The sequence below is a fragment of the Phoca vitulina genome, unplaced genomic scaffold (assembly GCF_004348235.1).
Source record: "Phoca vitulina isolate PV1807 unplaced genomic scaffold, GSC_HSeal_1.0 scaffold6, whole genome shotgun sequence".
NCBI classification, from domain to species: Eukaryota; Metazoa; Chordata; class Mammalia; order Carnivora; family Phocidae; genus Phoca; species Phoca vitulina.
In genome coordinates, this window is record NW_022589709.1 from 41,562,444 (window position 1) to 41,590,138 (window position 27,695).

Below are 27,695 nucleotides of genomic sequence, written 5' to 3' on the forward strand. Positions count from 1 at the left end.
TAAAGACTCAACAATGTAAAATTTTGTTTTCATCTTATTTCTCACAGTTCTTTGCCATATGATACCAAAGTTTTTGGTTGAGCTAGGATTTTCGCTATCCCATGGTTACTCTATGTTCCTATTTGTCATTTAGCCTGGAATTCCCTTTTATTCTTCACCTCTGATTTCAGTTTTCATGTTAGGTTTCATCTACTTGAAACTTTCATATTCAGTTTTTTCAATTTTTATAAGTTTTGTTCATAGTACTATGCAATTTTATGCTGCAATGTTGCCTTAATATATTTGTTGTTACCTAGTATGATAATCTTGGATTTTAAGTTCTGTTAAGACTGATTCTTTTGTAGTGATGCCTTTCATTTAGTCGTTCAACAAATACCAAATGCCCTATTATGTGCCTTGAACTATTCTAAATGTCGCTGCGCTAAGTATTTGGGATATAATAGTCAGTGAAACACAAAATTACTTTGCCAAGTTCCTGATAACAGCCAGCAAGATATTGGATGTATGTTAGGCAGACAGCCTGTACTTGTAACTTAAATTTTTGTTTGCTTTTACTATATATAGATATAAATAATTTCTATAGTGACATGAGTTGGGCTTACATGATTTTAGCATTGTTTGAGTGAGACCCTAACTCATTTGTCACATGATATGTAGTTCTTAGCACCAAAGTAAAAGACACTATGTACTGCTACTACGTTTAGCATAGCTCTTCCTGTCATGCCTGAGCTTAACTGTCTTGATGCTGCTGGGTTAGCCCTCATCCATTCTTTACATGCTATTCAGAGCGATTTTTCTTAAATACTGATTTGATACTACTTTTCATGGGTTTCCTGTAGCCTTCAGATTATATTCTAAACCCCTTTCGTTTTGATGGCTCACCAGACTGGGTTCATTGGGTCTTGACTTAGGCTTTACCTTTTTCCAAAATGTCCTTTCACAGCTTTTTCCTCTTAATAATTTTCTCTCTCTCTCTCTCTCTCTCTCATTTTGCTGTGTTCTCAGAATCTTCTGCCTATCCTCTCATCACTTTATATCATAATGGTCCCATTTACTCTCCTAGTTCCCTGGCTGCTCATTGGTGGCAGGGACTGTGTTATTTCTCCATATTGCGTTTGAGTGATCCAATGATTAGCACGTGTACTTTGTTGCTCATCAAATGTTAATCGAATGCACTGAATTGATTTAGTGGAAAAAACATTAGGTTGGAAATTAAGGGTCTGAGTTTTGGATAAATCTATAACTTTGATCTTTGTTGTAAATTGTTCAGAGATGGTTTAAGTGCTCAAAGTGTGAATTCTAAGTTTTATGTAAATCTAGGTTGAAATAAAACTTAGACCTTTAAATTATTTGAGCGTCGTTAAGAAGTCTATCTCAACACGTTTAGCTATCCCTAAAACGTAAACAGTCAAGAGACAAAAAATAGGAAGGTCATTAGGTAATGGGGGCGCTCTGATCGGATGGTCCGGTGTCCAGATTGGATGGGGGCCGGCAGCACAGACCGTAAAAGAATTCACCAGTGGGCGAGACAGCAGAGCGGAGACTGTCTGCGACTAGGCTGTTGTGAGGGGCAGCATTTTTAGGGCAAAGTAAGGAAGTATGAGGACATACGGAATTTTCCCCTTTTTTGGGAATCTTAGGAACTGTGCTTGGTTGTAATTGGTCAGTTAGGGCTTGCAGTTGTTTTGAGGTGGGTGCTTAATGAGCCTGTTCTCATTCAGCTTGGTGGTCTCTCTGGACCCTTTTCCATTGCTCAAGCCTGTTGTCTAAAAGCAGCCTGTACAGGTACTATCCTCTTTCCTTTTTCACCCTTCTAACTTATTCAGGGAGATTATACTTGAAATCATTTGGGCTGGTCTAGAGTCCCAAGTATATATGCAAATATGCCTCCTAATGGTAAACAGTGTGTACTTTGTTTCAGTCTGTCAGGAGAGCTAGTTTAATGAAACAAAACAAAATGTCAACTCCACTGAGTCTGACAAGGTATTCCAAGTTTGAATTTTAAAATTGTAGCACTTATATTTAAGTTTTGGTAGTTTTATTTTCAATATTGACAAGTAAGATAAAATGTTGATATCTGATATATTTTATTTCTTGGAGGATTGTTTAATCTTCCTTGGTAAGAACTTTTTTAACCTACCCAGAAATGATTACTGACAAAAACTGAAATGATTATTCTTCTAGAGACTTAAAGGCAAATAACTTTATCTTGCTCTTCATGGCCTCAGGTTAATAGATATGGAAAGGTTGAAACCTAAGTTGCCCTAGTGTTTCACCCTTCTTGGGTGCTTATGAGCTATTTCATAAATGACTTTTCTCAGTTATAGTTATCAAGAGAATCAGGGCCTAGGGGCAATGAATCTAGACAGAAACCATCTCTTTGGTCAAGTTATTGTTTTGATACATTAATAAAAGCATTAAGGCTGCTTGAGTCAATGATCCATATGGTTATGTTTGAGTCTTCAGCCATGATGGACTTCGTAGCCTCGCTACATCTCTGCACAGTTTAACAGTTTCCTGTTGTGAAATATATGGTTGTTTATGGTCAAATTTATTTAATCATTCTCTTTAATTAAAAATGAGAAATATTTGGGGCACCTGGGTGACTCAGTCGGTTAAGTGGCTGTCTTTGGCTCAGGTCATGATCCCAGGGTCCTGGGATCAAGCCCCATACCAGGCTCCCTGCTCCGTGGGGAGCCTGTTTCTCCCTCTCCCTCTGCTGCCACTCCCCCTGCTTGTGCGTGCACTGCCTCTCTCTCTCTGTCAAATAAATAAATAAAATCCTTAAAAATTAAAAAAAAAAGGGAAATATTCAGGAAATTTTAAAGTTAGACAATTCAAATTTTCTGCTTTTGTATAAACTTAGGCATTCGTAGGTTCTAAGTTGGGCAGTGAAGACAGGTTGTTAGAATGGTTTTTAAATTTCAAATTGTTGTGTCTCTTAGTTAATGAATACTTTTTATATTTTAATATGTTAATCCCTGGAATGTACACTGTAATTGCTAATTTCATAGTAATGTCTCAAAAGTTGGTCTAAATTTAGTATTCGTAGTCTATTAAATTGATAATATATAATTCTGTAAAATGATTGTCATTTTGAAAATCTATGGTCAGTATATACGAAAAGGGATAACTTTGGTGAAATAGTTTCCACATAATTTTACCTCTCTAAAAGATTAGATACATTCTAGAAAAGATTTATTGCCTTCTCTTAGAAAGTCGGAAGAAGACATATAATAATGTGTTTAGCACAGTATATAGATGAGGCTTTGAGAAAATGTTTCTAACTTTGTTTAAAAAGGTGGAAGTGGCATAATAAAGGAATGGTATGAGGTTACATTTTTGCTTTGAACAGTTTTTTAGTCAAACATTAACTACTACGTTGAGATTGGTGTTTGCCTTTTTTGGGGTTGTTGTCATTAATTCCTCCTTTGCCTCCATATTTGATAAGCCTCTGAATGCTTTTCTCTTCTGAGTACCAAAGATACCACTGTAATTTATTTTATTATTTTTTAAAAAAGATTTTGTTACTTGACGAGAGAGAGAGAGAGGCGAGCACAAGCAGGGGGAGTGGCAGGAAGAGGGAGAGGGAGAAGCAGGCTCCCTGCTGGGGCTCAATCCCAGGACCTTGGGATCATGACCTGAGCTGAAGGCAGATGCTTAACCGACTGAGCCACCCCAGGCGCCCAATACCACTGCAATTTAAAGCGTCATTATTTCTCTTCTGGGTCATTGCAGAAACCTAGTTGATAGTCCTAATTTTAATCCAGTTTGCTGATTTTTGTTTTTTACTTTCACGTGATTTATATCTTCAATACTGTGTCTACCAGTGATATGCTCAGTGATTTGGAGTAAGAGGAGAGAGTTGAGCAAAATATCTCTCTTCCCCAGTTCATCACATTCCATCATATATATTTTCTGTATCGGTCTTTCTGAAATGCCATTTAATACCTGTAACATTTATTAGATATGACTAAGATATGATTTCTGGTATTAAGGAGCTTACACTCTAATAAATTGGTGTATATGTTTGTGAGAGATTGTACTAGATGACTTGAAGATTCTGTGATACTATCACTTACTGCTTTAAAGACCAAATTGAGATTCACTTTGTCCACAAAACTTTCCCTGACTAAAAACTTATCTTCTGCTTTTAAGTCTATAATCTCAAATAAGCCAACCTTCTGACATACTTGTTAATATATTTCTTGGTCTTGTTCTGCCTGAAAGAGTTCTTTGTAATGGTATTCATTGTATGGAGATTGCAGAACTTCTATCACAAACTACACAGAAAATAGGATAGTAAATTCAAGTGATAGGAAATGTGAAAGTAGAAAGGTAAAAATGTAACCTTTGATGTTAGGTGAATACAAAAGTGGTCTGAACTTTAACCCAACTGGTAGAATATAAGGCAGTAAAATATCCACAGTAAAACCAGGGTTGAGACAGGTTTCAAAAGCATTTTAAAAGCAGTCCTGTTTAAGAGCCATATTTTACTTTCTTTTTTTGGAGAACTGTCTGTTCATATTTTTTACTCATTTTTAAATTAGGCATTTGGTCTTTCAGTACAGTAGTTACCCTCCTCCCTCCCCACTATCTGTGGTTTCACTTCCATGGTTTCAGTTACCTGTGGTCAACCGTGGTCTGGAAGCAGATGATTCTCCTTCTGACATACCATCAGAAGGTCAGTAGTAACCTAATACTATGTCACGGTGCCTATGACATTCATCTCACTTCATCTAATCACATAGGCATTTTATCATTTCACATCATCACAAGAAGGATGAGGATAGTATAGTAAGATAACTTCTGAGAGAGAGAACACATTGATTTAACTTTTATTACGGTATGTTGTTTTAATTCTTCTATTTTGTTATTAACAATTGTTAGTCTCTTACTGAGCCTAATTTATAAATTAAACTTTGTTGTAGGTATGTATGTATAGAAAAAAAAACATTGTGTATGAGAAAATGCTTAATCACTCAGAATCAGGGAAATTCAAATCAAAACCACAATGAGATACCACCTCACACCAGTCATAATAGCTAAAATTTACAAGTCAGGAAACAACAGATGTTGGCGAGGATGTGGAGAAAGGGGAATCCTCTTACACTGTTGGTGGGAATGCAAGCTAGTGTAGCCACTCTGGAAAACAGTAAAGAGGTTCCTGAAAAAGTTAAAAAATAGAGCTACCCTACAACCCAGCATTTGCACTACGAGGTGTTTACCCCAAAGATACAAATGTAGTGATCTGAAGAGGCACCTGCACCCCAATGTTTATAGCAGCAATGTCCACAATAGCCAAACTATGGAAAGAGCCCATAGTATATACAGTGGAATACTACTCAACCATCAAAAAAATGAAATCTTACCATTTGCAACTGGATGGAACTAGAGGGTATTATGCTAAGCGAAATAAGTCAATCAGAGAAAGACAGTTATCATATGATCTCACTCATTGTGGAATTTAAGAAACAAAACTGAGGATCATAGGGGAAGAGAGGGAAAAATAAAACAAGATGAAATCAGAGAGGGAGACAAACCATAACAGACTCTTAACCATAGGAAACAAACTGAGGGTTGCTGGAGGGGAGGGAGGTGGGGGGATGGGGAAACTGGGTGATGGACTTTAAGGAGGGCATGTGATGTGATGAGCACTGGGTGTTAAATCACATAAGACTGGTGAATCACTGACCTCTACCTCTGAAACCAATAATACATTATATGTTAATTAATTGAGTTTAAATTTTTTTAAAAAAGAAAAAGCTCAAAGGAAATAAAAAACATTGTGTATATAGGATTTGATACTATCCAAGGTTTTAGATATTCACAGGGGGTCTTGGAACATATCTCCTGCAGAATGGGGGGTGGGTGGGAGGGGGAGGGGGAGACTACTGTTGTTGATTTATAAGAACTCTTGCTATTTATAATATAAGGAAATTATCCCTTTATGATGTGAGTTACAAATGCCTTTTCCCAGCTTGTCATTTGACATTATTTATATTCTCTATTACAGAAATTTGATTTTTTTTTAATTAATGAAGTTTATTTTTTAGAGCCGTTTTAGGTTCACAACAAAATTAATGGAAAGCACAAGAAAGTTCCTGTATACCCTTTCCTTGTACATGCTCAACCCGCGCCTCCCCCCCACCGCCTCCTCCTCCCCCCCCCATCACCAGTTCACTCCAGAGTAGTACATTTGTTACAGTGATGAACAGTCAGTTCAACAGTTTGTTATAATCAATGAAATTTGATTTTTTTCTACTTATTTTTTGGTCTTTTATCACTTAGGAGACGTCTTTTTTGAAACTTCTTCTCTGTCTTGAAATTTAAAAACTTATCTTAAAGTAAAAACTTAAAAAAGTTATCTTACAATAGTAGTAATAACAATGACAATAACAACAAATAGTACTAATACATATTGAACTTACTGTGTATCAGGCATAATTCCTAACCAAGTTAGGTAGGTTGAATTAGTAGCTTTATTTTATAGGAGAGGTAATAGAGGTACAAAATGTTTAAATAACCTGTGAAAAGTCATGCAACTAGTAGATGGCTGATTCTTTCCCAGACAGTGTGGGTCTGGAATCCATGCTCTTAAACCTGTACTCTATACTACTACTTTTTAAACACTTTTATATTTTTTTATGTACTTTTTTTGTATATTAGGTTTGAGGTAGGAATTCAACTTTATTTTTGGACTGCTTGGATAGAGGGAAGAGCTAGCAAAGAGGAGTATGAAGAATTGATCGTCATGGTGTGAGTAAAGCAAGGCATGTGGTAGACCTTGTGGGATATTGCTGTGATTTAAGATAAGGAAAGGTTATTTGGCAAGATGAAGTGATCTTGATGGTAGATGTTTCAGTGGAATGGGCTGAAGCACAAGTCAAATGGGAACTGTGTGGGGGCATAAGAACATAGAAATAGTGAAAACAAGTCTTTTGACAAGTAGCTATGAATATGAAGGAGGAGGGCTATGGAATGAGGGAAAATTACTGTTTTATTTCAGAAAGATGAGAGAGACTTAAAAATGCTACAAAGCTGGTAGGAAGGATTCAGATACAGAAGAGATTAAAGAAAATATAGTAAGTAAACTATTCAGTGGTTGAGGTTCCTGAAAATCAAGAGAGGATGGACTCTGAAGCACAGATGCAGGGATTTGTGTAGAAGATGTTCCGTTATTTCTAGAGGGTGCAGGAAAAGATGGGTGCAGATACAAATGATTGTGAGCTTGTTGGTAGCAAGTGAGAGTTCTCATTTGATGGTGTTTCTTTTCTTTTCTTTTTTTTTTTTTTTAAGATTTATTTGAGAGTGGGGGGAGGGCCAGAGGGGGAGAGAGAATCTCAGGCAGACTCGCTGCTGAGCAGGGAGCCCCACGTGGGGCTCGATCTCACAACCCTGAGATCATGACTTGAGCTGAAATCAAGAGTCAGACGCTTAGCTGATTGAGCCACCCAGGCACCCTGATGCTGTATATTTTCTTTGTGAAGTACAAGATGTCCTCTACTGAGTGGAGAGTTAGAAGTTTGAGGGAGGTTGGAGGTGTGAGGAGATGGGAGAAGGTTTTGAATTACTTATCATAGAGAACAGGGAGGGAATAATGAGAGTAAACTAAGGAGGTTTTTGGACATTGTTGAAGGCCTACCCACTGGAAGTTGGTGATGACATCATGAGTTAATTTTTTTTTTTTTTTTTAAAGATTTTATTTATTTGACAGAGAGAGACACAGCGAGAGAGGGAACACAGCAGAGGGACTGGTAGAGGGAGAAGCAGGCTTCCCACGGAGCAGGGAGCCCGATGCGGGGCTCCATCCCAGGACCCCGGGATCATGACCTGAGCCGAAGGCAGACGCTTAACGACTGAGCCACCCAGGCACCCCAATTTTTTTTTTTCCTAATGACTTTCAGGCCAGTTCTGTCATCACACTTAATATAGTTAATGTTCTTTAATCATTCATTTAATCATTTAATTATCAGTACCAACTTAGAAGTAAAAGGTAGGGCATAGTTTTAAAGCTTGCCAAACTAATGTTTTAAATGTGTTGAATAGAGTAAGTTTGGAGAAAGATGAAAAAGATCACTACTTTTCACTTCATTTTGATACCCTTAAATAATGGAGAACGTTTCTTGGGAATTGATTTTAAATGTGCATGCTAACTCATTTAACTTTTATTAAAATGGATGTTACCCTCGGGTAATTTGTAGAGGATTGTGAGATCAAATGTTTTAAGTTTAAACATGTGGTCTTGAAATGCTTAAATGCCAGAATAATATGTATTTTAATAGTAAACTCATTTTTTTTCAGGTATAATTTTCAGAATGCATAGAAAGTTTTCCACCAGTGTCCTCAAATCTAAATTCATTCATTGTTAAACTTGTTTGTTTGTTTTATACAGGGTGTGATAGGTATACAGCTGGTCGTTACCATGGTGATGGCCAGTGTCATGCAGAAGATTATACCTCACTATTCTCTTGCTCGATGGCTACTCTGTAATGGCAGGTAAGGCAAAGATAGGCTGATTGTGTCTGGCACTTTCAAATCTCAGGCTGATTGATTTCCCAGAAGTTTAAGTATGAATTCCTATTTTTTAAAAACATGACAAAAAGAAAGTTATGAGAAAAATCTAGCTTCCTTATTTTTCTTACTTGAGATATTAGTAGTTTATTTTTTTAGTATAAAGGTAATTGGATCATGGTCAAGAATTCACTACTCCCTCCTTCCTGTCCCCTTTTGTCCATGGCCAATGAAAATACCAAATAACTTTTCTGTAGTTACCTTCTTAAAAGGTTGGTCAACAAGGGTATGAGACTATAAATTGAAGTGTTTAAATATTTTCACCGTTGCTGGAAAAAATGAGAGTATATGTTCTATTATTGGTGACTCAGTTGAGAGTTTATTATGAGAATTAGGGGTTCTTTGTTTTACTGCAAAGAATTTTAAACTTTAACTTGACAAGGAGGGGGCAAAGTTACTTTCTATGGTTTTAATTTGTCTACTACACTATAAGCTTACTACTATTCCTAATCCTTCCACAAAGGAGCTAAGTTTCCTTGCTGATATTTTTACAGTAAAATAATAAAATCGAAAGTAAAGAAGTTGAATTTAGGGGATATGACACAAATGCAGGAAAATTGCATATAGAAATACTTGGCAAAATCCTGTGCAATTATGAAAGGTAAGTTGTAGATTTGATACCATGTCTATAGTTTTATTCTAATTATTCATCTCCAGTAAATAACCAAATTCTGTTTACTGATTTGTAGGTCCATTTTCTTTTGTTTAGACCTTTTGGACTTAGAAAACAATGGATAGCTCTTATCCTCCTAATGATTTTATACACTGCAAGATGAATAATAAGCCTTTATTATTAGTTCAAGGCCCTTCTATCCACAAAGCTAAATTTCCATTAGAATTTATTTTCTAGTTTAATATTCTTTATGCTTCATACTTTTTTCATATTGTTTAAATATAGAAAAATATTTGGATTGCTTAAAAATATTTTTGACCACTGATACACAGACACACACGCACACACATACATGTATGGAATATGAGAGAACAGCTGTTTAAAAACATGTTTTGTTTTGTTTTTAAAGATTTTATTTATTTGACACAGAGAGATGGCAAGAGAGGGAACACAAGCAGGGGGAGTGGGAGAGGTAGAAGCAGGCTTCCCGTGGAGCAGGGAGCCTGATGCAGGGCTCGATCGCAGGACCCTGGGATCATGACCTGAGCCGAAGGCAGACGCTTAACGGCTGAGCCACCCAGGCACCCCTAAAAACATATTTTATTAGCAAAGTAAATAATGACTAAAGTTTTAGTGAAGTTGAAAACCTCTATCAAGAGTATTTATAAGAGAAAAAAATTAGTCATCTGCAACTAGTTTTTAACTGTGTAGTCTTATGCCCTATGTAGTCTTGTTTACTTTTTTGCTTATCAAGCCCCTTTCCATAGATCATGAAAGGATAAACATCAGGTAGGGAAATTATCATTCATTCTAAATAAATGGAATCTGAAGTAATAAATTAGATAAAAAATATGTTAAGGTAACTTGTTTTCTACTGAGAATTCTGTGTTTATAGACTATGATGAGTCTCCAGTGAGACTTCCAGATCTCTTACTCTGGAAGAGTAAGGGTATAAGCAATTTCCATGTTCTTACATAATCTGCTTTCCGTTTGTTTCTATAAAACTTACATTCACCAGTAAAAGCTAAACTTCAGAGATCGAAAACCTAATTCTTTTCTCTTTGTTAATATTAGAATTATGTATTATAATTAAAATCTCTGCTTTTTTGACAAGACTTTCATAAATACTACTAATTTGAGGGGGAGGTAAAAATAAACACGAAGTTAATTTCTTGTGACCCTGATTTGCTTTTGTAAACAGGTTAACTTTAGTGTTAATTAATGCTGTTTCTAATTCCAAATCAGGTTCCAAGGATAGCAATCAGAATTTTCTAGTAATAGTTAACTTTTCTGCTATAATTCATTTCTTTTCCTGTATTGTTTTGTTTTTAAGATCATCTATCTTTCTTTAATATTAATCCTGAAATTGTTAGGTCATGAAGTCAAATTGCTAAATGTTGTTGCCTAACTGTTGAATCAGATCATTGATTTTATCCTTTTGGCATAATTATTGTTATATCATCCTTTTATGATGCGAAATTATACTGTTTTAATATTGATAAAATGTAAAATGCCTTCAAAATTGCTCATGTAAAAATTTTGATCAGAAATGACTGTTTGCATTTTAAATCTTATGATGCTATTGAGTTTAAGAAAGAGAAAGATCTGAGGGCATTCTTTATCATCTATAAAATGTTTAAAGGAATTTAAGGGGTGAGGCTCATGGCTTGGGAGTGACTATATTGAATGGAACTATTGATTAGAACTATTCAAGTGAATAGATGTGTAGATTCCATGATAGATTAATCATGAGTATGACAGAAGAGACATGTTTTTAGGTTCTGTATCTATCGTCCTAATATTTGTCCCACCAGTATCATATCTTCATATTGTAAATAAATATTCATATTTTTCTTAACAGTTATGGCTTGTCTTTTTGTGTCATATAAATTTATGTCCATATCTCTCATCAATTTCTGTCTTTTTGGAATGGAAGGTTTAAAGTGCCGTCGGATTTTTTTTATGTTTACTTAATGAGTAAGCCTCCTGCCATTTACTTGAAGAAGTCATACCTTGAAGGAATCAACAGTTTTGCTTTTATATTAGCAGCCTGTTGATTTTTAATATAAATTAGTTTCCTAGCTCTTGTTAAATAATATATATTGCTGTTAGTGTTGTATAGCTCTAGTTTTTTTTCGTTACCCTGGTTTAATTCCATTAATACTGCTTTTACACTATTATAAAACTTAATACTGATAAAAATTTTTATTTCTGTTATCCTGTTTGGATCCATACACTGAACTAGGTAGCAGAGGATATGGGTTTGTGGTATGTTAAGGCCTCAGAAATCTCAGTGTCTGAGCTTAGTTTCTCATTCCAGTTCCCCAGGTGGGAATCAGGGTCAGATGGGAGAGTCAGGAAGGGGTTGGGTAGCTCTCCAGGTAGATTCTTCACAAAATGATATTTTAAGGATTCAGCTGCCCTTGAAGTGGTGACTTAGGGAGTCTACGCTTCTTTGGACTTGTTGGCTCTTGTATTCCTCCTGCTGCCTTGGAATCTTGTGTTATAGATGCTGTGTCACTTGGCAGCTAAAGGGAGTAGGCTATGGATCTTTCAGGTGAATCAAGGGGCCAAGCTTAGAAATAGACCTATCAGTTCTGCCCACATTCCATAGGCTGGGGCCCTGTGACTCTTCAGGCCAAAGTGCAGGGGAATCTGGGAATGTAGTTTTCATTGTACCTAGGAAGTAAAAACAAGATTGGTGAGTGTCTGGTCCTTCTCTGCTGTAGGTGATATGTTTATAGATGAGAAAACAAGTTTTAACTTTACTCATATTCACGTACTGAAAAATGAAACAGATCTAGGCTTCTTATCCTGAAGTTCAGTTCACAGTATAGTATTTATTTAATGTATGGCTGCTCATCAACTCCAGATGTTGTCCTGGAACTGGCATACTTGAACAGAGTTTGGAATTTGGTGGTGGTGACAATTACTGTGACTTCTTTTGGCAGTTAACAGAATAATTTATTTAAGATTTTTTTTTTTCTACCTTTTATTCCTAGTGGTACTTAGCCTTGTATAAGCTATCGTTCTGGTTATATATAGTTAGTGTATGTTTGTCTTTGCTTATTGTATTCTTCTGGCTTTTCTGCGACTATATAGCCACCTTTTATTCTGAATGAAAAGGCACCTCAGCATTGATTTTGATTACCATAAATGTGCTAAGTGTGAAGTAGAGTTTAAGAAATATCATCTGTTCAAATTATACTTCTCACCTCACTATTGAAATTAAATTTATTCCACATTACTAAATTATAAATATTTTGTACTCCATTCTTCCAGTTTTCTTTAATAGAAAAATATTTTTCTTCTCAAAAATGTTATTCTCCTTTTTTTACATGCCTTTTTATGTGACTATCAGGTTTTGTCGAGGGATTCTGCTTTAACAAGAACTTAGGTAACAAAATCTCTTCTTCCTGTAACCTGTGAGCATGTATTACTAACCTTGAAAAACTCAACTGTGAAGAGTCTAGTGCTCTCACTGCTCAATTCCTCCCTCTCTCCCCAAAGGGAGGAAAAACCATGGGAAGTTGGTTTCTTTGTACCTTTAGTATGAACTGCTTTCCCTAATATACACTTCTTTTTTTAAATTTTTTATTTTTTTTAAGATTTTATTTATTTGACAGAGAGAGACACAGTGAGAGGGAACACAAGCAGGGGGAGTGGGAGAGGGAGAAGCAGGCTTCCTGCGGAGCAGGGAGCCCGATGTGGGGCTCCATCCCAGGACCCTGGGATCATGACCTGAGCCGAAGGCAGATGCTTAACGACTGAGCCACCCAGGCGCCCCTTCCCTAACATACACTTCTAACAGTTGCTCAGATCATACAGAGGTGTTCTGTATCATGTCCAGCATACCACTTTATAGTAGCCAAATTATTCTCTACTTACTATTGTAATTAAAGTTCCTTTTTGTTTTGAAGTTTGCTTGACCCCTCTTTTCATGGAGAGGTAAGTGATAGGTTACATTCTTTGTACATTTGAATAGTGGGTTTTGCATGAGGACATAAGATTTTGCTTTTTTTTTTCATACTAGCTTCCTTGCTGACCTGCTTTACATTTCCTTGATTGTTTAGCTTAAACTTTCTGCACTCTTCTCTGCCCCTTTATTTCCCGAGGCTCTCAACTTTGGTCTGCTTCTTCTTACCATATGTTCCTCATTGAAAACATGTTCTGGTTGGATTTATTTTGATTTTCTCTCATCCTATATTGGGTAAAGAGCGTGTAACAACACCTTCATATTCAATTGCTGTAATTCTTTTTGCCTGTTCTCTTTTGCATGTTGCCTGATCCAAGTATCTGCAAGTTCCCTTTGGTGAGAGAAACCTACTATTCAAATGCACAGTAGGTGGGACCTAAGACCCAAGGGAAAGGTTTAAACTGTCAGCTACCACCCTTACGGAATGCCTCAGTCCTTGCTCTCCTTGCCTCTTAACTTTCAGTTCCAGAATGCCATGCTGTTCTATTAAAATTTCCAGTAAATAACAAGAGAATGTATATGTGTAATGATATCTTAGCTACTTGTGCTGAAAGGTTTTCTAGGTTTTAAGTGGTATTAGTTTTCTCTCATTTTTTTTTCACTTGTTAAAATTATTGAGATTTAGAATGAAAACTGAAAGTATAGTTCGTTGAACACTACATCAAAAACTAATGCTGGCTAACTGAATATAATAAAAAAGTAAAAAATAAAAATAAAATAATAAAAAAAAGAAAGTATCTATAGTGACCTGTATTTTGAAATAAGAGTTTTGTGTAATTATTTATGTATTAAAACCTTTTTTTCAGTACTAAACTTTTCTCTATTTGTTCATGTTTAGATTTCCATTTTAAATTTCTGAAATTTATACTTTTGGAAAATTTTAAGGTGGTTTGCTTTAAATGACATTGCTGTTTAATTTTTTTTTTTTGAAGAATTTAGGTCAATACATTCTATATTTTCTGATACCTATTTTTTCAGTGCTATTGAACTTTAGTAAGAAAAGTTATAGTCTGATGGTATTTTATGTAAGAGGTTTATATAAGACAATTAGTAAAAAATTATTTCAGTGATTTAGTGAAGTGGAATACCAGGTTGGCTTTATTATCTGAGACACTGCTGACAATTTGAACATAGGTGAGAAAAGCCACTGAACAGCCAACGTAAATGTTATAAAATACGCTGAGATTAATGCATTTAACTTAAATGTAAGAAGTTCAGTTTTTTAGTGAGATCCTATTAATACTTTTTATTTTAAAGGTTTTTTTCCCCTATTTCAAACATAATATATGCCTGTGATACAGAAAAAGATAATAAATTGATAAGAAGGAAAAATAAGAGGTAATGGACTGTTTTCTCATCAGCTAAAGATAATCACTGTGTACATTTTGTTGTATTTCCTTTTAATCTTTTCTTATCATATGTTCCTGTCATGGTTGTGATGATATTGTATGTGCAATTTTATAACATTAACACAAAACATTTTTCTCTAATTGTATTTTTGTAACCATTCTTATTAACTGCTGCATAGAATCTGAAGCTAATTAGCTTTTACATGTCTTCCAAGCCCATATTAGAAAGGCATGGTTCAGCAGTTACAAGCAGATTGCAAGTTATTTTGCTAAGATAGACATACCAACTAGTAGCAAAAGAAAAAGCTAAAAACTGAGACCACAGCTTAAAGTATCTAGTACATGGGAACCACATGGTATGGAATCCAACTATGTATGAAGCACTGTCTGTTAAGGAAAACTGTGCAACTGTCCTTCGAAGTTTTACTTTGAACTTTCAGACCTCAGCTGCTCCATGCTGCCTGGCAGTCTTTGTCTGCTCCACTTCTCAGGCAGCTTTCAACTCAAATCCTTTCTCCTCAAATACTGGGCATGCCTGCCTCAGCCTCAGCTCTTGAAACCAGAGCCCCGCAATCATTTTCTCACCACCAAACCCACAACCCTAGTTACATGTGCAACCCATCTCTATTTTTTTAAAAAAATGTTTATAAATTCTAATTTTGGCCTGAGGAGGAGGTGTCCTGTCAGGGCTCGGTTCCTGCATTTGTGCTCTGTATCTCTTTCTCTCTTTCACCTAATTCTTCCTTTCTTCCTTGTCATTAATTGCTTCACTTCCTTTGGATTATTCCTGTTAGCACACACACACATACAGATACTTTTTATTTTTAAAGATCTCTTATGAAAAGTAACAGCAACAATAAATAGAGTCACAGCCCTGCCTCCCTTCTGCCTTAAAAAACAAAGCCCCTCCCATGTCCATTTCTTAGTTTTGGCCTATTTCCCTGTTCTCTGTTGTAGTAACATTTGTCACATGAATTGTCTTCATGAACTCTACTTTTCACTTCCTTTTTTTTTTTAAGATTTTATTTATTTGAGGATAGAGAGGGCACAAGTGGGGGGTGGGCAGAGGGAGAGGGAGAAGCAGGCTCTCCACTGAGCCGGGAACCCGACACAGGGCTCACTCTCAGGACCCTGGGATCATGACCTGAGCCGAAGGCAGCCGCTTAATCCATTGAGCCACCCAGGTGCCCCTACTTTTCACTTCCTTATTAACTATTTAGCCTTCTACCATGTTTTATTTTCTCCTTAGGTGATCTTATTGATTCCATAAATACCACAATTATGTAATGACCCCAGGTTATCTCTGAGCTCTAGATTCTAATATACAGTTGTCCTCTTGATGTTTTCACTTGATATTTCATAGGTACTTAAAAACTCAGCATGTTTAAATTCTTGATTCTTCCTGTTCTACTCCATCTCAGAAAATGTACTACTATCTTCCTCAAATCAGAAGGGTACATACCCTTCATTCTTTTTTTTTCTACTTCCTTCATTTAATCCATCAGCAAGACCTGTTGACTCAACGTCCAAAATATATCTCCTTTTCTTGCCTGCTTCTAATTCACAAAGCAGGAAAAGAGATCTTAAAAGGCAAATCAAGTTATTTCTCTCTCCTGTTTTGAGCATAAAATCTAAACTCCATACTGTGACCCAGGAGACTTTGCGTGATCTGTTAACTTTTTATCTCTTCAGCCTCCCTCAAAAGTTTCTCTTTGCATATGGTGCAACTGCCTCTTTGGCCTTTTGGTTACTGCAGTGTTCTGTGTTCTTTCACGCCTTTGTGCTTTTGGACATGCTCTTCCCTGCCTGGAATGCTCTTCCCCTCCATGGGTATGGTAGGTTAATGTCCTCTCAGATGGGTTTTCCTCACCTACAGCCTAAGGCTTGTCTCCCTCATTTTCACCATTTGTTTGGTTCTTTTTGTGTAGTATCCAATTTGTAATTTGTCATTTTTTAATTGGTTAAATTCAGCCCCAACTAGAATATAAGCATCAAGAAAGCAGGGACTTTGGCTTTATTGTATGTGATTATATCTCGATTGCCTAGCAGAGTACTTGGCCCTAGGGAACTCCATCATAAGTGTGTGATGAATGAATGGATGGATGGATGGTGCACGAGTAACAGACTAGAAGTGGCCCTAAGAGCATCCACCGTCCTTAGGTTCCAGCTTTGACCAATAATTATTACTGATGTAGATGACCTGAGTTGCCCAATAAAAAGTATAATTATAAGTGCAATCCATTTTAGAAAAATGGGTTCACAAAAATGAGATTAAACAAGTTCGAGTATATTTAAAAAGAAAAACCTAGAAAATGTAAGAATCTTAAAATATTTTGTCATTATAGTGTTCTAAAAGTAACTTAAATTTTCCTATATTAAGCATTCTTTCACTTATTAGCAATAATTAGTAATTTCTCAGAGCAAAACGACTAGTTTTAGTCTTTATAAGTGAGTTATTGCTTAAGTGTTCTTCTAAATGTTATGCACTCAATCCTCATCATTCATGCACTCTGTATTTGTGATTTATGTACTTGCTGAAGTTCATTTGTAACCCCCAAATTCATACTTGGGGTGCTTTCAAGGTCATCCAAAGACATATCCAGAGTGGCAAAAAATTTTAGTGGCCCAATGCCCATGTTCCCAGCTGAGGCCTCGTTTCACCTTTCATATTGTAAACGAGTGTGCTTTTCATGGTCTATTTAGCATCATGTTGTTCACATTTTAGCTTTTTGTTGATTTTACTGTTTAAAATGGCCTCCAAGCATAGTGCTGAAGGGATGTCTAGTGTTCCTAAGCACAAGAAGGCCATGATATGCCTTACAACGGAGAAAATTTGCTAGAAATACAGAACTCAGGAAAATACTATACTTAAGATTACAGTTATTAAGTAAGCTTTGTTTAGGCCTGGGTTATAGTGCTGTTGGCTGTGAATTAAATGTTTAATGAATCAACAGTATATGTTAAATCAGGTGTCTGTATACATAAACACACATAAAACAAGGTTTTGTATTGATTGGTTGATGAAAATGTTGTGACCAGAGGCTCGCAGGAACCTAACCCTGTATTTCCCCTAGGAGCAATGTTCAGTGTTCGCGGCGACTTTATAGAACATAACTACCGCGAATAACAAGAATCGACTGTAAGTTAAAATTCTGGACTTAAATCGAAATTTCAGGAAGTGCCTCTTCACCCATGTTTAATTACAGTTTAGAGACTTTTTGGTTGGGATATATATTTTATTTTAAAACCTTTCAACTATGAGGAGAACTGAATTCATTTTGGTTCAGTGATCCTTTTTGAGCACTTACTATATGCCAGTAACTGTACTAGTTTTGAAGTATACAAAAACAAGCCATAAAATCTTCACTCCCAAGAACCTTTCAGTTAGGGGAGTATTTCATTTTAATCCAACTAGTCTGATACCAACTGCAATTTAATTTTGACACTGCCTGGAGTTAACATAGACTCCGTGGGTTAAAGACAAAGTTCTCTGTAAGAATGCCTAGGCTTCCAGATGCCAGCTGCAAGTTCTTGGAATCCCCAGGCCACCCATACTTTTGAAAACTGGCTACTGGCTACAAATTGGGGCATTTCTGTGACACCCCTCATGTTCAGTAATTTGCTAGAACAACTAGAACTCAGGAAAGTGCTATACTTATGATTACAGTTTTATTATAAAGATGGTAGAGGAATAGGTTTGGGAGGAAGTGCAGTTTCCATGACCTCTCTGTGGAGTCAGGGCATGTCACCCTCCAAGCACATTAGTGTTTTGGCCAGCCAGGATGCTCCTCTGAGCTCCATTGTTGAGAGATATTATGGAGTTTCATTACATAGGTATGATTTTAAATAACTGGACAAACGATTGAACTTAATCTCTAGCCCCCATCTCCTTCCTGCAGATCAGGTGGCTAAAAATCCCAACTCTAATCACATGGTTGATATTTCTGGTGACCATCTACCATTCTGAAGCTATCTGGAGGTCCACCAGGAGTCCCCTTGTTAACATAACAAAGAAACCCCCTATCACTCAGGAAATTCAAAAGGCTTTTAAAACTCTTTGCCAAGAACTGGGGACAATGACCAGATACATTCCTTTTTTACACCACAGGGCAACTTGCCTTATAAATAATAAAAGGTAAATTAGATGTTTGCCAGATAGGGGCATAGATGTTTATAAGCAGAGAGAAGAATATATGCAGAAACATCAAGGGATGAACAATTTGTGGAATCAAATGTCATTTAGTTAGAATGTCATGTTCAAAAAGGTAGTTGTTGAAGGTGAGTCTGGTAAAGTAGATAATATTCAGATCATGAAAGTCTGTGGAAACAGGTCACAAATCCTATGCACATTTGGGCCTTATAGTGTGTGTTATAACTTTAATGGAAAATTTCAAACATATACAAAGAGTAGTCAGAATAATACAGTGAATATATAATGAATATAATGATCTCCTATGTATGTATCACAATTAACACCTGGTGGTCAACATGTTTCATCTGTGTTCCCCTTCATCTCTCCTCCCCCCAACATATTTTGTAGCAAATATTACTTCATTCATAGATACTTCTGTGTATATCTTTAAAGTATGTGAGCTTTTATAAAAATAACTATAATCCTGTTTTTACAGCTAAAAGTTTTTAACAGTAATTTTATAACATCATCAGATACCCAGTCATTATGCAAATTGCCAGTTCTTCAGTGGTTTTAAAAACAGCAAATCAGTTGCTAACATTTTTTTAATTGAGATATTTTACTTTAAAAATTTAGATTTTTTTTGTAATTGAAAAATTGGAAGATTTAGCAATACTAGGTGTATGTTTCTCCTTTATAAAAACAGGGCCTTGATGAAAGTCTTTGCCTAGCTGCCTCCTCACTGCTTTACCTTGTGAAGACTCTTGGAAAGGATTTAAACAGGCATTTACCTTGATAAGATTTGCACTATGGAAAGATAACTAAAGTTGGGATCAGAATGCATTTAGCAGAGTGTCCAGGGAAGACAAGGACTCCAGTTAAAGAACAGAATTAATGATATGTGGAGAGGGTGCATTGAAGATTAAACTTGAATATCAAGTTTAGGTAGTTGGTAGATAGGAAATTCAGGTGAGACAGGGAATTGAGAATGAGCAGGTGGGTGCTTGGGAGGGAATAAGTGATTTGTTTGGGTCTTTTGATGGTGTGGTGGAGGTGAATACACCCAGTTATTGGAGCCCTAACTTAAAGGGTTTTGTAAATACGATTTACTCTTATTTTTATATATATAAAGTTTTAGAATTCTCCAACTAAATTAAAGGAGGGGAGGATAGGAAAGCAAAGCAAAGACTACTTGTAGTTTTAGGGACATTCAAAGGACTCTTTAAGACAACTGTCAATTTCTTCTGTGTAAATGAAGGATGGGTGGAGAATTCTAACGTGCTTCCTGCCAGCTTGCCTGCAGAATTCAGTCCATTTACTTTTAATAGTAGGCCTATATAGCCTTAATATGTATTAATAATTGTCAGTTATAAGAAATACACCTATAAACAGCATTGCAGGGTCTGGCATCTAGTAAGTGCTTGGTAAGTGCTGGATTTGAATCGAAACCCTTTTAAGGCATAAGCAGTAGTATCTTAATTCAGATTAGAGTTTTTCACCTGATATTTCCCTTCAGTCTCTTCACGAATAGGAAACTAAATAAATATTTGTACAATAAATGAATAATTCTGGTGATTTTAATTCCTTTATTTAAAAGGATTCTTTTTTCTTAGTTTGAGATGGTATCAACATCCTACAGAAGAAGAATTAAGAATTCTTGCAGGGAAGCAGCAAAAAGGCAAAAGCAGAAAAGATAGGTAAGTTACATTGTTGAGCTTATAAAGTGTTAAGTATTTGAGACAATTTATGTAAATATATTTTGTACGTTCGTTAAAGGAACATTTACTGATAATGCTATGCGCGTTTGGTAAATTGGAGATTAAAACCCATGATCTAAAATAATTTTGAATTGCCCTTTAAGAAAATCCTGTATTTAGTAATATAATATATGAGCACAGAAATGATTATTTTATTTAAGAATGGTTAATTTTATTCTTTGTGTTTAAATTATGAAAACAATATAGCCATCATATTAAAACTTGCTGGGGGTTGTCTGGGGAGAAAACCAGAGCCCATCATTTTACCCTATAACTCATTTATCTGTTGATTTGAGTTCTTTTCCAGAATTTACTGTTATTCAGTATTATGAAATTGGGCAAATTTACCTGCTTTTGACCTCTTTTCTTCATTTTTCAAATAAAAAGGGTAGCCAGTATAACTTCGTAGGTCCCATTCAGTTGCTATATATTATATTCGCATTTAAAGTTTATGAAGAAAACTGCCTGCTAATAAACCTCACTGAATGGACCACAGCAGCCTTATCTATGAAATGGAAGAACCAAACATAGTAATTTTGAAGGATCTTTCCAGCTTTAAAATTTTATATCTCTATTTAAATTGAATTCTCAAGTAAAGTACATGATAATTAGCCTCTCTGTATGGGCCTTAGTGTCCTCAGCTGGGGAGGACTTCTTAGGACCTGAAACTATGATTCTAATATATTACAAAATGTCAGTGACAACAAATTGTCACCAGATTTCTCATGTGTATCATAAAAATGATATTAACCTGGGGCGCCTGGGTGGCTCAGTTGGTTAAGCGACTGCCTTCGGCTCAGGTCATGATCCTGGAGTCCCGGGATCGAGTCCCGCATCGGGCTACCTGCTCAGCAGGGAGTCTGCTTCTCCCTCTCCCTCTCCCGCTCCCCCTCTTGTGCTCTTTCTCTCTCTCACTCTCTCTCTCAAATAAATAAATAAAATCTTTAAAAAAAAAAAAAAAGATATTAACCTGAGCTAATGCATTTGTAGGTGCTAAAGTTTTTTTTAAACATAATGATTATTTGGCATGAAATTGGAAATTTTAAAAAGACTTTTCTGATCTCGCTAACCATTCTCTTTTACACTTATCATTGCAAATACACCTTAAAGATCATTGGAATATTGAGTGTAAGCCCTCCTTCTCTGTTTTATTTTGAAAAGGCTTTACATGTACAAAATGATGCCAAAATGGCACTGTCTTATTCCTGGTAGCAATAATTAATATTTGATTTATTGACATGAATTGGTATTTTTCCTGAAGTTTTTCCAGAATAAATGGAAATTGTTTCTTGGTATTGTAATTAATGCTGTTGAAACTTAATTTATTACTTTCTATATATGTGTGAGTGTCTTTAAAAATTAAATTTGGGAATGATAAATGTGCACCTAAAGAATTCTTCTATTTCCCCCATTTGTGATTCAGTAAAAGCAGCTCCAAATTAGCCTTTCACATAACTGAATTTCTTATGCACATAAATCTTAATATATTTCTTCAACTCTGACTTGTTTATAGCTACAGGTCTCTTTATACATATGTGTGGACATGTATAATTTCAGAGAGAGATGCATTTTGGTTTAATTTGCTTTTATTCTTGTACCTAAAGAAATAGTTAAATTGTTTCAAAGTGAAATACAAGAAAGGATGCCAGTTCCTTGCCTTTGCTTTTTTATATGAATTTCATGTCACAGAGGAGCCACTTTATCCTCTCTTAGGTATTCTGAGGTTTTCTTCCATATGTTTAAATATTATGTGATAATGGTATTTCTTTAATTTTTTATTTGCTTTTACTATTGTACCTAAATGAAAAGATGTTAGTTGTCTTAAAATCTACAGGAGAGAGAGTAGGAGAAATAGGGTGAAATGTTAAGCTAGTAATGAAGATTTTGCCACTAATTTAGGTAAATCTTCCCCTGGTAATCTGCATATTCACATAATAATTTATATCCACATTTTGTAGTCTTCCCTTTAAAAACTACTTTTGTAACTTTTGACTGTTTTACCTCTTTTTTGATGAAATATTAGAAATTCTCCTTCCTTTGTGAAATTTAAAACCCCATTTGTGATTAGTTGATACAAGCACTTGGATAACAGTATAGGTAACTTGCTTTTTGTGTCACTTGTCTGATTTTTATAGGAAATATAATGGTCACATTGAAAGTAAGCCGTTGACCATTCCAAAGGATATTGACCTCCATCTAGAAACAAAGTCAGTTACAGAAGTGGATACTTTAGGTAAGGGAAATGCTTGTAAAGTGTTCTGTAAATCTTAGTTTTATACTATGCTAGTGAAAGTACTTTCATTTTACCTATTGTGGCTAAATTTTTTGTTTGGTTTTTAATCATTAAGTCCATTTTATGGAATATGAAACCTTTTTCAGAACTTAGAAGCTCAAAATGACTTCATTTGAATTGAATTTCTTTTTCTGTTCACCTAACCTGTACTAAGAATTATTTTTCCCATTTTTCAGAAAGGCTGACTTACATGTTTGTTACACACTTTCTGTTTCATGTCGAGATCACAGTCACTTTTCATTATTTCGAATTCTAGACTTCTTGCCAGAAGTGCCATTCTGCTCCTTTTATGATGTGGCTTGCAGAAATGCTTTTGTGTATTTGTTTTTAATTACCTGTACTTAACAGTGATTGAACTTTATGCTCATGCTTAGTAGACAGGGAAGTGGCTTTAGAGCAATGAACTGGATTAGGAATCAGAAAACTTATTTAAGATTTACTTTTACCCATGGGATATTTCTGATAAGTTACGTGGGTTTTCCCCCCTGTATATCAATGATTATAATTGTATAATAACTGTAATGATTTTATATTTAAAGTACGTGAAATTATTTGAATCCTATAAGAGAATGGCATCTAAAGTGATATTATATTAAACACTGGTTTTCAAACCTGACTGCCCATCAGAATCCCTTGAGCAGCTCTTTTAGAAAGAAAGATTCTTCATATGTACCCCTGGAGATCCAGTAAATCTAGAATGGGTTCTGGGAATTTGTATTTTTTAAAATGCTCTTAGTGGTTCTGACTTTGGACCAGGTTTGAAAACTAATGGTTTACATGAAAAGTGAGGAATAAAAATAACATATTAAAAAAAAAATAATTTTGGGGATGCCTGGGTGGCTGGCTCAGTCAGTTAAGCGTCTGCCTTCGGCTCAGGTCATGATCCCAGGGTCCTGGGATCGGGTCCCGCATTGGGCTCCCTGTTCCTCGGGGAGCCTGCTCCTCCCTCTCCCTCTGCTGCTCCCCCTCCTTGTGCTCTCTCTCTTTCTCTCTCTCTCTGTCAAATAAATGAATAAAATCTTTTTAAAAAATTAAAGTAATTTTGGTAATGTATAAATATCATATGTAATTTGGCCCTTCTTGGGTTAAATCATAACTACCCGTGGAAAATCTTAGTAGATTCACGTAGCATCTCATATAGAATTATGTAGTGATACAAAATGGCTTCAAGATATTTGAAAGTTGATTCTATATTTACAAAGATTTTTACGTGTGTGTATTTTATATATATATATAAAGGGTGGCCTAGAACCCAAAAATGTCAACGAGGAACAGTATAAATCAGTATCATTAAGACTGTTATGACTGGTTATGTTATCCTCTTTTTTTCTTTTTAACTATTTTTCGTGCAAAATCTAAAACATTTAAAAGCACTTTGACTTTTTGACTGGTTGTCACATTGGTTTTATTAGTCTTTTATGTGTGATTACTTGTATAAAATGTTCACAGACATGTAAATATAAGAATATATACATAGTCTCCCTGATTTCTAGTACAGATTTTTGTCATTTTTACTAATAACGTTAAATGAATAATTACCAGCTTACTAACTTTAATAGTAGCTTAAATTTGAGTATTTATCAGGCATTATTGTAAGTGCTTTACTTTTATTAACCTTCTTCCAGTTCTATGAGGTATGTAACTGTTATTGATCTTTTTTTGCCTTAAACTCATTGAACTCATATAGTTAAATAACTTGGTGTGGCTTATTCACCAAATGTGGTAAAGCCAGTTAGAACTAGGCTATTTTAATGAACTTAAAAAGATTAAAATTAAGGCCTTATCACATAGCTTATTCAATATTTTGTTTCATTAGTACAGTTTTGAAACTAATTGCAAATGGTACTAGTTTAACAATTGGCCACATAATTTCAAGAGCAGAATAATGGGGAGTTGTTTTATTTATGTTTATGTAATCATTTCTGAATGCATGCTGTGTGCGTGTGTTTAGGTAAAAGAAGAGGGTTTTCTCCCTGAATTTAACATACACTCATGAGCTTAAGGCAAACCATTAGGCTTGATGAGCTGTAAGTTTTCTTTTGTTTCCAATAGCCTAATAAAAGACACATAGGTAATTATATTATTGAATACAAAAAGAATATAATACTTGGGTTAAATATGTAGCCAAGATTATGTATAATTTGTACTTAGGTTGAATGTATATCTATTATTGGTATCCCAATAAGTATCTTGAAAGTCTGTCTTAATTTGTATTAGCTATCTATTACAAGAACCTCTTAAAGCACATAAAAATATTTGAAATGTCACTTGGCTGTTTGCTGTGAGTGGATTCCCTGCAGGAAGCCTCTGACTGTGGGCAGCATGGAGAATTGGAGCTTCAGTTATTAATAAAAATTGAAAGCCTTTAGATAAATGGATATTTGTCTACCCAAATGGATATTGTCTGTACTACCCATTTCTCTGTCACCTTCTGGAAAGTCATTGAAAAGGGTGATTTTTAGAGGAGAAGTGAGGTGACTAGAGAGTAAGAATCCTTCGACTACTTGAGGGTAAATCTTTCAGACTGATATTTATAAGCTATTATATTTATCAGGAAAAAAGAAAAAAAAAACCTAACACAGTTAAAATAACTTGAAGCAAATTAAAAATTTACCCAGTCATGAAAGGATTTGGAATTTTTGCTGTCTTATAGATATGTAAGTTTATTTGGTTTGTTTTAATATTTTAAATAAGTCTTACTTTGAGTGGTATTTTCAAAATACTTTTTCTATGAATGCATGATTTTAAAATATCCTCAGATATTACATTTTACAACTAAAATTTTTCCATAGCAATGTAGATCATTTTATTATGTACCAGTGGGAACATAGGAATTGATGTTTATGTATGTGACTTATTCCCACATTTTTAGGAGGTCTTCTACAAAATGATGCTGATACTTTGGACTGTACTCAGGCAGTAGTAAACCAGAATATCTGAGATGAAAAGAGAGATAGAATCATATTTACTATCAGAGAATGCTCATTTTAATGTAAACCCTTTGTTGGAAGGGGTATGGTTTTATGGAAAATTGACAGGCATTTCATCAGCTTTTCTTGAAGGAACACAAGCAAGAATAGAAAGTATACTTATATGCTATTTTAGTCTGCATTAACTCACAAAATTATTAATCCTCTGTTAGTGCATGCAGTTAATAACCGTAGCAAAGCTTAACTCTCTTACTTCACAGAAATGAAAAATAAAAGTAAACTTATCTTTGTATACCAAGTTATATCCTCAAGTTAAAGTATCGTTCTTTAGAACCTTAAAAAAAAAAAGTCTTGAGGGGCATCTGTGTGGATCAGTCAGTTAAGTGTCTGGCTTCGGCTCAGGTCATGATCCCAGGGTCCTGGGATCGACCTCCTGTCTGCTCCCTGCTCAGTGGGGAGTCTGCTTCTTCCTCTCCCTCTGCCCCTCCCCCCTGCTCATTCTCTCTCAAATAAATAAATAAAATCTTTTTTAAAAATTAAAATATATTTAAAAAAAAAATCTTGAGGGGTACCTGGCTGGCTCAGTTGGTTAAGCGTCCAACTCTTGGCTTCAGCTCAGGTCATGATCTCAGGGTGGTAGGATTGAGCCCCGCATCAGGCTCTGCACTCGGTGCAGAGTCTACTGGAGATTATCTCCCTCTCCCTTTGTTCCTCCCCCTACTCCTGCTTTCTTAAAAAAAAAAAAAATTTAATTTCTGTAAAAAACAGCTAAATCAGCTGAGAAAATACCAACTCATTTTGCAATCATATATTTTTAACAACACTTTAAATAATACTTGGTAACATTCCAGGTTCTAAAAAATTACTTAATTTATGACGTATTAAAATTTAATTTTGAGTGTCAACATTCTCAATCTGTTTCCTGCATTTTTAGATTCATCAAACCTTACATTGCGTATCAACAAATGAATAAAGCTTAGCATGGTTAAAGTTAACTATAGATAAATCCTCCTGAGCTATTTATTTATGAAAGTTTAAGTAAACTTTTTTTTTTTTGACCTTTATTTTTCAGCATTGCATTATTTTCCAGAATACCAGTGGCTGGTGGATTTCACAGTGGCTGCTACAGTTGTGTATCTAGTAACTGAAGTCTACTACAATTTTATGAAGCCTACACAGGAAATGAATATCAGCTTAGTCTGGTGCCTGCTTGTTTTATCTTTTGCAATGTATCCTTCAAACGTCATTAATACTAATTTATAAGGTTGTGTTCCGTTTGTAGCTAATACAATTAGATCTCATCTCTGATTTGAAAAAAAATTTAGATAATTAGAGAATTTTTCTTTGTTGAAATCTGTTTTATTTAATAGAAAAAACTTTCCAGGTGGAGGTAAATAGTTTAAAAAGTGAAATACAAGAAAAGATGCCAGTTCCTTGCCTTTGCTCTCTCTTTTTTTTTTTAAAGATTTTATTTATTTATTTGAAAGAGAGAGAGAGAGCACATGAGAGGGGGGAGGGTCAGAGGGAGAAGCAGACTCCCTGCTGAGCAGGGAGCCCGATGCGGGACTCGATCCCGGGACTCCAGGATCATGACCTGAGCCGAAGGCAGTCGCTTAACCAACTGAGCCACCCAGGCGCCCTTGCCTTTGCTCTCTTACGTGAATTTCATGTCACAGAGGCGCCACCTTACCCTCTTTTAGGTATTCTGAGATTTTCTTCCATATGTTTAAATATTATGTGATAATGGTGTTTCTTTAATTTTAGATTATTGCACCTTTCTCCCCGTTCCTTTTCCTTCCTTTCACTTCTCCCAAAATAGTAAGGAAACAACTGTTTTACCAAATCAGTTTTAGTGATACCTATGAAAATATTATTTATAGCTAAGCATTATATGTTTTACCAACTTCCTTGAACAATTTTTTATTCTTGTATATAGACGCTAAACTTTTTTACAGAATTCTAAACCTCAGTAGTTCAAATACATCATTTCTATTTTGTTTTCCCTTGGAAATATCCTCCTGGAGCTCTCAATTCTGTAAACTTACTGCATAGCTGTTAACCTGGGATTTTC

General features: G+C 35.3%; 1 protein-coding gene across 5 annotated transcripts in view; it reads left to right on the forward strand.

The window, feature by feature from the left end:
* TMEM161B (transmembrane protein 161B) overlaps positions 1-27,695 on the forward strand; it is a 69,210-nt gene that overhangs the window by 13,598 nt on the left and 27,917 nt on the right. Inside the window, exons 2-5 of one of the 5 annotated variants that reach the window (XM_032404029.1) lie at positions 8,396-8,499; positions 20,258-20,341; positions 22,537-22,634; positions 26,697-26,853. In XM_032404029.1, coding sequence (XP_032259920.1) covers positions 8,396-8,499; positions 20,258-20,341; positions 22,537-22,634; positions 26,697-26,853 — 443 coding nt within the window. Of the gene's footprint in view, positions 1-8,395; positions 8,500-17,641; positions 17,652-20,257; positions 20,342-22,536; positions 22,635-26,696; positions 26,854-27,695 lie in introns of those variants that run through there. The other 4 variants (XM_032404033.1, XM_032404032.1, XM_032404030.1 and 1 more) reach the window with 4 other exon arrangements.